This window comes from Fulmarus glacialis, unplaced genomic scaffold (assembly GCF_000690835.1).
Source record: "Fulmarus glacialis isolate BGI_N327 unplaced genomic scaffold, ASM69083v1 scaffold38326, whole genome shotgun sequence".
Taxonomy (NCBI): Eukaryota; Metazoa; Chordata; class Aves; order Procellariiformes; family Procellariidae; genus Fulmarus; species Fulmarus glacialis.
The window spans coordinates 7,469-16,860 of NW_009218285.1; the positions used below are offsets into that span (position 1 = coordinate 7,469).

The following is a 9,392-nucleotide window of genomic DNA, read 5'->3' on the forward strand; positions in this document are numbered from 1 at the left end:
TGCCGTGGGCGTCGCTGCCAACCCGCAGCATCTCCTCCTGCGGCGGCAAGCCCCATGCCTGGTGCTGCCAGGGGTTGCTCCATCGGCAGCCGGATCAGCGCGGCACGGCATGATGGCTTCAGCCCAGCGAGAGGAAGAGGAGACATGGGCCGAAAGCAAAGCTGGTGCTGCTCGCTCGGGCTCCCCTCCTGCGCTCGCTCCTGCTGGGGGAGGAATGAGCAGAGTCATGGGGCTGCAGAAACCTGACTCCTGCGGTGATCGCTGGTGGCAGCTGGAGGCACAGCCACCTCCGCCAGGACAGCAAGCTGGGCGCAGCGAGCGGGGGCGGGGCACTGCTGGGGGTTTTGACCACCTCCGCCGGGACAGCAGGCTGGGCGCAGCGAGCGGGGACAGGGCACTGCTGGGGGTTTGGAGGAGCAGCACCCAGTGGGAGGCTCCAGGGAAGACGTGGATCAGGCACCCCATGGACTGAAGCCTTGGAGAGCAGTGTGCTGCTGAAGGGGCTGGAGCCCTACAGAGCGCTGGCATGGCCAGTGACGCAGGCTTGCCCTAACAGCTCTGCAAAACCCTATTTCCAGGGAAATTGAGGCTGCCTAGACCAACAAGCTCCTGTGAGTCCTCGGAGTCCCCAGGAGATGGGGTGGGTTTGTCCCCCCATGGGTGCTGTAGGTCCCGCTTGAGCATGCATCCCCGGTGGGACTCGGGGCGATAGAGCCAGACACAGCCCTGTGCTTTTGGTTTGAGCTTTGAGGCCACTGGTACCAAGGGAATGCAAAGGGCAGGTTTCCAGAGCCGCTCAAGTAGAGTGTGAAATGGGTGTAAATCCAGAATAACTCTGGATGAGAAGCAACGGTGGTACCCTGCTGACCCGCTGCCGTGGGCACATCCACTCGCAGAGGGGTGTGGTGGCAAAAATTCCCTTTTTGTTTGCTTTGATGAGGTCCCACCTTTGTGGTCCAGGGGCCTGGGGTGAGACAGGGCTGTGCCCCTCTGGGGTAGCTGCTCCGGGCTCTCTGTTTTGCAGCGGTTTTGGGCACAAGCTTGCGTGTGGGCTAGGCAGTGCCAGATTCCGCTTTGCAGTGATATGACTCGGTTTATGCTACTAGATAACCCCGTTCAGCAAGGACAAAACTCTCCCTCTTAAAAACAGGTTTAAATACAAAAATTGGTGCTCTTGCCACTTGATTCTTTTAAAGGTTGCACTGTTCCAAAAGGCAGCAAGTTGCTCCCATGCCTCTACCAGCTGCATTTTGAACACGTTGGAACCACGAAGGGGCTGTTCGAACACCATGAAGAAGGTGGTCTGCCCAAGAGGTGTTGCAGCTGGGGGCTGGTCCCTGCTTCATCCCTGGGGCTGGATGCGATGGGGGGTGAGCAGTAATACCACCACAACACTGCTGCTGTGGGGATTGCCTGCCCTTGGCAGAAGAAAATCTATTTTGCACACCGAGACTCAATTCAGCAGCGATAGCGAGAGAGCGTGAGGGTTTCTAAAATGCAGTTATCTTGTGCTGCTCGAAATCAATACCTCCCTTTGCCATTGCTTTTATGACTTGGTTTTATAATCACCATAGGAACGTGTCAATACCATTATGCACCCAGAGTCTCTCTTCCCATCAGGGCTATAAATCTCCAGCTCTCCTTAATTACAAAGCTGAAGGTTTCCAGCTCTCAGCGTGGCAGGGCTGTGAGGAGTATTGATCCTAAAGCTTTTTCGAGGGCAGGTGCTCAGCAGTAACGCCCAGTTTTGGTGCATGGAGGAGTCGCCCGTTGCTACTGGGATGCTCATTTTGGGGAGGGTGAGGCTAGTTTTGGTGCATGGAGGAGTCGCCCACTGCTCCTGGGATGCTCATTTTGGGGAGGGTGAGGCACAGAAGTGCATCTATCTCAGTATCCCTGCAAAGTGGGATCAAGTGTTATACTGGGTATCATCTCTGACACAAGCTGGTGTTTATGGGTCAAACAGATATCGAGGCAAGGTGACTCAAAGCAAGAACCTTTCTGGTGTCTAGGAAGCCTTTGCCAGGTGTTTCGGCCTCGCTCAGGGCATGGCAGCCTGTTCCTGGGTGTGCAACCACCCATCTCCTCCCCACTTTGCTCCCTCCAACCCTTTTTGTTGTTCTGCTGCTCAGTCTCAGCAGAGCCACCCTTATCTCTCCCAAATGGCCCACCCTATTCCTGTCTGGGGAGTCATCCTGATCTCTGTAACATTAGAAAGTGCCCTTATTGCCTTGCTTTTTGGCTCAAGATGAGGCTTTAACCCCTTCCTCTCGGGAGCAGAGCATTCCAGCACGGCAGGTCACTCGTGTTTCCTACGGACAGGTGCTGTGAAATGGCCACTAACTCTGCAGGACCGAGTTCCTCTGGCTGAGGAACCTCTTGCTTTGAGCACCGCATGTTGCTTGCACAAGGTGCAGGAGGAAAGCTGCGGCTGCCTTGCAGCATATTACAAAGGGGAGACAGCTGGAGCGGTGCCGCTAATGCCGAAGGTGTTTTCGTTTTGTTGAACAACCCTGTCCAGGTTGTGAAATTGCACGTCTAACAACAGCCAGCTGGTGCCGGGGATACCGAGTGCTCAGCCCATACGGTGCTCAACCTGACGGTGCTTTTTGATCAGAGGCTGAACGGGGGTCTGGGAGGAGGAGGAGCACATGGGGTGCTCCGTCTGCAAGTGATCCATGCACAATAATCTTTCTTGCGAGTTCATTATTTCTGCAATAAACCCGTTCGCAAAAACCCACTGAGATCCTGCCATCACCTGGCTTCAAGGGCTGAGCAACAATGCCCCAAAAAGGCACCAGCTGGCATTGCTTTCTCAGCCCCCCTCTCCCCAGCAGGCTGGGCGCAGGCATCCCGGGAGCAGAATGAGAGGATGGCCGGCCTGCCGCACATCCCGGGCCCCGAGAACCTCCGCCCCTTCACCCCCGCCTCGCTGGCTGCCATCGAGCAGCGCATCGCAGAGGCAGAGGCGCTCAAGGTAAAGCGGCAGCAAGTGGAGCTGCCCGAGGAAGAGGAGATCAAGCCCAGAAGCGACCTGGAAGCCGGCAAGAACCTGCCCCTCATCTATGGTGACCCACCGCTGGAGCTTATTGGGACCCCCCTGGAGGACCTAGACCCTTTCTACAAGGATAAGAAGGTGAGGGGCAGAGCTTAGCAGAAAGTAAGTCCCAAGAAAAAGACCAAAGCATGGACCTCCTCTTCTTTCCACTATGCCCCAGGGTCTCATCTGAGCCCATCTTAGTGATCCACAGCCCCAGACTGCTGTGGTTGCTTCTCCTCCAAAGCAGAGCATCTGTTCCTTGGCAAAGTCCCGAGCCTTTGGAGATCCAAAGCATGCATAGAGGTCTCACCTCTAACGGCAGCACTGGATCCATGGGTGTTTCGGGGGTGTGCAGAAGGGCTAACCCATCTCCCTCCTCTCTTTTCTCCACAGACATTCATAGTCCTCAACAAAGGGAAGTCCATCTTCCGTTTCTCGGCAACCCCTGCCCTCTACCTGCTGGGGCCCTTCCACCCCATCCGCAGAGGAGCCATCAAAGTGCTTATCCATTCATATCCTTGCCCTCTGTGATGCTGCTCCATTGCCAGGTCAAAGCCTGATGCTCAGAGTGTAAACAGCCCTGGGAGAGAGCTAGGAGAAGTGTTTCATGACGGTGTGGTGAGCAAATCTCCTGGGCTGGCCCCCACCATGGCCAGGACCCACTGCCCAGCCATCCCGGTGCTTTGGTCCCTTCCCAAGGAGTGGGTGCTTGAAGGCTTTGGGCACCTTGGTGGCACCAAGAGCTCAGTCTTGGTTGGAGAAGGTAGGAATTAGTTTGGTTGGAGAAGGGAAGAAACCTAAGTGGTGGAGCTTCTTAGGAAGAGGTTCAAGGTCTCTGAGGTCTGGAGAGGCTTGGAAAGGAAGGCAAATGTTTACAGGTCAGAGGATCCTGTCCCATCTGGGAAGTGGGTGAACTGGGGAGCTCAAAGGATGCTTTGGGAGAGGGAAAGCAGAGGAACCAGGACACTGGGGTACAGGGAAGGAGGCAACTTGGGCAGTTCTGGGGCTTTAGGTGCAAGACAAGCAGAGATGGAAAGACAGGAAAGGACCCCAAGAGCAAGAGGGGCACTAGGATGGGTGGGAAGTGATCCCAGCAGAGCTCTGGTGGCAGCAGGGGTTGGGGGCCAGGAGGTAGGAGGAAAAAGAGAGGATGTTTGTGGCAGAGGGATCAGACAAATGGGGAAAGCTGTGTCCTGGGGTGATGGAGAGGAAGGAGCACAGGGACAAGAAAGGAGGCAGAGCCAGCACCACAGAGCTAGGGAGGGGAGCAGAAAGGGAGGGCAGAGGCCAGGACCATGATGGGAGCAGAGGGACTGCGGGGAAAGTGTGAGCACAGGACTGAGCGAGGAGAGAGCTGCAGGAGGAGCAGGTCAGGGCTGGGACCAAGGTGGGCGCCAGGACAAGAGGAGTAGGGGTGCTTGGCTTCATAACCGTGTGAAGGGGGGAATCTAGGCAACACTCACAGCATTTCTCCTTGACCAGGTTTTAAATTATTCAGCATGTTCATCATGATCACGATATTAACCAACTGCGTGTTTATGACGCTGAGCAACCCCCCAGCGTGGTCCAAGAACGTGGAGTAAGTCCCTGCCTCCCACGACCTCCCCCAGCCATGGGGACCATCCCAGCTTGGCCATCCTCGGGAGGGACAGGACCAAGGCTGAGAGAAGGGCGTTGGGATCCAGGCACCCGTCAGAGGAAGATAGGTGTCATTGGGAGATGCTGGTGGCCCTCTTGATCTCAGAGGGATGTCCACGCTGTGCATTAGGCGTTGCAAAGAGTGGGAGTGTTTCAGAGCTGCCCAAAATCTGGTGGGGTCCCTGTGACAGGAGACCACTGCAGAGCATGTTGGGTCGGGTTGGGTCAGCAGTGATAGTCTGGAGAGGCTGAGCAGATTCTCCAGTCCAAGGAGCATGGACGACCAGCCCTAGGTGAGAAGGGGAAAATCCAGCATTTTCTGCTGTGGTCCTGCACAATCAGGTCTCAGCAGGGTTTTACAGAGAGCGTGGTGGTGATGGCACATCAGCAGGGATCAGAGGTGTTGCAGAATAGTCACCAGAGGGATTGGTACCTCAAGATGTCCCAACTTGCCTTATGAGGTGAGGTGAAAAACTCCCCCAGTGCCAAAGCACCCCAAGAACCTGGCAGCCCGTGACCGTCAGCCCCCAAACTCAGCTCCCCAAGATGGTCCCACTGGCAGGGTGGACAAAACGTCATCCTGGCCCTTGCACCTGGGTGAACATCCCCTGAGTCACTGTTCCCATTTCAGATACACCTTCACTGGGATATACACCTTCGAGTCCCTCATCAAGATACTGTCGAGAGGCTTCTGCATCGACAGCTTCACATTCCTGCGTGACCCGTGGAATTGGCTGGACTTCATGGTCATCTCCATGGCGTGAGTTTGGTGGGATGGGGGGAGGACAGGAGGTCTGGCCACTGCAATGGGGGAGGAGGACTGAGAAACAGCGGGGTGGGTGCCTGGCAGAGCCCTTGAAGCCTTTCGTCTCCTGTCCTACAGCTACATTACCGAGTTCGTGGACCTGGGGAACATCTCTGCTCTCAGGACCTTCCGCGTCCTCCGGGCCTTGAAAACCATTACCGTGATACCAGGTGGGACTTAAAGGAGGGGTCTCCTCTCCATATCTTCCCCTTTCTTGAGCTCAGGTTTTCCCACAGTTCACAGCAATTCCTTGTTCTTTTGACAGCTCTAAGAGAAAACAGAGGAAATAAGGTATTCAAAACTTATAAATAATTTTCCACATTAATTCAGCCTTTGGGTCAGGTCCTGCTGATTTTACATCTTGAAATTAGCTGTGCTCACTCAGTTGTTTGGCCAGGGAAAGCCCCTGGTGAGCCAGACGTGGTGTTTTTAGGGCTCCTTGGAGATGCCTTAAGTGGGCTTGTGCTCACATTGTGTTTATGTGCTTGAGGAACCAATACGCTTTGCTTGGTCCTTGGAGCCATAAACTCAGTTTTGTCCCCACTGCTGACTGCTCTGGTGCTCGGGTTGAGATATTTAATGGGTATTAGTGCAAGAGCCACGTGGCGAGTGTTTAACATCACCCCAAACATCCAGTCCAGTATTAGGAGCACGTTATCAAATACCTCTGATGGCTGTCTCCCGAATTTGATGCCATTTCAATACTCTGCTTTGGTACCACTATCACAGAAATGATAGGTCAGACCCCTTGAAGAAGCGTGAGATTGAACTGAAAATGATAATTTCTTGCGGGGAATAAATTCTTGTGCCCCTGCAGTTTCCAGATCTTTAGGGTTCATATTTGAATGTTTTTTGCCTCCATCAAACAGGCTAAAAATTGCATTAAGCAAAACGTAAGCTGCTGCTGCTTTCTGGAATGACATCCCCCCAAGGGGCTCTGCAGAAATAGTGGTTGCAAAAATAAGTTGGTTTAGAATGGCTGTCCTCAGCGGTTTCCCAACATAGACAAGCCCTTGGAGAACAGGGTTTTACCTAAATAGTTTGGGGAAGGGGGGGAACTGGCACGATGACAGGGCTAAAAATCATGTGTCTTTGGAGAATTGCATCCACGTGAGAAAGCTCTGTGCTCAGAGCTGCTTTTAAGATCAACGTCAGGATGTCCTGGCATCACCCATCATCCATGTAGACCTCGGGTGATGGGAACGACCTCCTCCATGTCAAAAGCCCACTGAGGATCTGTGGGTGAGCTTCCTCTGCGGAGGAAACAACGATGCTGGCGGGGAGAGATGAGTTAATCCCAATGCTTAATGCAGACGTCACTTCATCACCTTCACTCAGACGCGTTGGGGTTTCTCCAGCTTGAAGGGATCAGGCTGGAGCATCTGGCTGGGCTCCCGACCACCCCCGAGACAGCAGCACGTGGGGGTGTTGGACCACGGAGGCTTTTCTGGAGCTGAGAGCAGCGCTCAGCATCTTCCAGCTGGGCTGGCAAATAGCTTTTCCATGTGCCACAGCAAAGTGGTCTGCTCTAGTGGTTTGGGTCAAAGAAGGCCAGATTGTGGCATCTGGGGAAAACGTAAAGCCAAAAGGAATTGATGGCTGCCAGGCTGGGGTGGGCTTTGGCTTGTGATACCCAGGTTAAGGTTGGCATGGGGAGGCTCGGCTGGCACTGGTCCAAGGGCGACAGCTTTGGGGGAAGGGTTTATGCTGCCCAGCAATGTGTGGGGACAGAGGAGCACCTGGGATGCAACGTGGGGCACAGAGCTGGGGGACTGAGCACATGGGATGAAGTTGGTGATACCACACATCCCCACCAGATCCAGCACCTTTTGGGAACGCCATAGCACCTTCTCCACAATTAGCAAACGAGTGATTAGCTCAGTAGTGACACCTCCCCCCTAGGGCTGAAGACGATCGTTGGGGCTCTGATCCAGTCGGTGAAGAAGCTCGCAGACGTCATGATCCTCACCGTCTTCTGCCTGAGCGTGTTCGCCCTAATCGGTCTCCAGCTCTTCATGGGGAACCTCCGGCAGAAGTGCGTGCGGTGGCCCCCCCTCAATGACACCCTGCTGGGGGACTTAGGGCTGGACAACGACATGTTGGCCAATGCAACACTCTACGGCAACTTCACCGATGGCATCGCCAGCAACTTCACCAGCAACTTCACCAGCAACAGCACCTTTGATTTCGAGGCCTACATCAACGATGAAGGTAAACGCTCGTGCATCCCCTTGTCCATTGACCCATCACCCTGGTTTGCTGCTCAGTTTCCTCGCTCTTCCTCTGTATCAGACCAAGATGGTTTGCTCGCATGGATCTTCCTGCCAAGGTGCTTTGCAGGGAGATGTGGCCGGTGGGTGAAACTGGGGTTGTGCATACTCACAAGATGGACAGAAGGGATCAAATCCTCCTTGCCAGGGAAAATGCAGTTCACCTGGGCAAGCTGAACTCCTCCAGAAAGATTTCACCATGGGAAGGCCTGGACAAACCAGTGTCTCCATCTCTCCCAGTTGCTAGTGAGGGCACAATCTCCCCATTGGGGTGGGCACTGGTGAACAGCTGCCCCATCTGGCTGGTCACAGCAGGGAGACCAAACCCTCCAGGAGCAGATGGGACTTTGGGTGGAAAACCAGAGGGAAAGATGCAGGAATGAGATTTCTCACCCACTGCTGCATCATAGCTGGGTCCTTCCCCAAGTACGGCTGCGTCCAGTGAGCATTGCATGCAACACCGCGACAGCCAACAGGAGGGGAAGGGGGGAGAGGTGGGATCAAGCACAGGTCCTCGGACAGGTCTCCAAGTTTGCTACTTTCCTATCACTTCTTTGAAACAAGTTTGGGCCAAAAAAGCGCGGTGGGTTTTTTGGTTGTTCTTTAGTTTGGGGTTTTTAAACTCCATGAAAATGTAAAAATCTCAGAAAATCTGCCTGGCAGAGCTGCACAGCGGCGGGATGCTCCACAGGGATGTCTCGTTTAGGGCACTCGACAGAGCTCAGCAGAAGGTCGGGTTACGTCTCGGCTGAGCTGCTTTCCCAATTGTACAAGTAGCTCTGGCATTAATTACAGGAAGGCTTCTTGGTAGGGGTGCAAATTCAATATGTAGGATCTAATGAGTGCAGTGCAAATAGCAACAGCACCCTGCGGCCATGCGTTCAGGTTAACAGCTATTGGGGCCAGGCCAAAAACATATCGCCTGGAGTTTCACAAGCAGGACATCTCGATGAGCCCACGTAGGTTAAATAAAAGCCTGGTGGCAAGAAGCCAAGGCAGAACCGGGGATGCTTTGAGGAAGCTCCAAAAATCCCTGTGTGGCTCCTGGAAGGGCTGTGCTAGGTGATACCCAGGATGGGGTCCAGTTGCCCTCTGCCATGTCCCGGGGTGGGGGTCTCCAGGTGCTCACCTATGTGTCCCCGGGGGCAGGTGACCTGTGGTGGCACTGCTTGGCAGCTCCTGTGGCTCTGGGTCTGTGCTCAAGCTGTAAGGAGGAGTTTTAAGGACCCCTGGTCTGTGAGCAGGGTGGGTTTCCCCACCAGGGAGGGGCTGGTTGGGATGGGAGCAGCAGGAGCAAGGCGATAGCCATGGAGCAGTAGCAGACAGTTTCCCCAGGCTTTTTTGGGATCCCTGCAGTCCCCCATGCTCGGTGCTCCCTGGGAATGCCCTGTTATTTTGTACATTTTCCCAGCAAAACAGACCAGCCCTGGTCCTTTGACCACAGGTTAACCTACCTTCCCAGGAGGCCTGACCCTGGCCAACCTGGCTGTTTCCAGAAGTCTTTATGGGCTTGGGAGCCATCTAGTTGGGTCGATGAAACAATGCCATGAGCTCTCTGAGCTAGTGCCAACTAGTTCAATGCAAACAGCAAAGTCAGCAGAGAGGAGATAACCCAGTGCCCGACGCTGGGATTCAGGGA

At 54.5% G+C, this 9,392-nt stretch overlaps 1 protein-coding gene across 1 annotated transcript in view; it reads left to right on the forward strand.

Annotated features, from left to right (window-relative positions):
- Positions 1-2,837: 2,837 nt before the first annotated feature.
- LOC104078373 (sodium channel protein type 4 subunit alpha-like) overlaps positions 2,838-9,392 on the forward strand; it is a gene marked incomplete at both ends in the record, with an annotated part of 8,266 nt that continues 1,711 nt past the window's right edge. Inside the window, 6 exons of the mRNA XM_009579987.1 lie at positions 2,838-3,136; positions 3,434-3,552; positions 4,530-4,619; positions 5,310-5,438; positions 5,562-5,653; positions 7,386-7,694. Of these exons, the coding sequence (XP_009578282.1) occupies positions 2,838-3,136; positions 3,434-3,552; positions 4,530-4,619; positions 5,310-5,438; positions 5,562-5,653; positions 7,386-7,694 (1,038 nt within the window). The remainder of the gene's footprint in view (positions 3,137-3,433; positions 3,553-4,529; positions 4,620-5,309; positions 5,439-5,561; positions 5,654-7,385; positions 7,695-9,392) is intronic.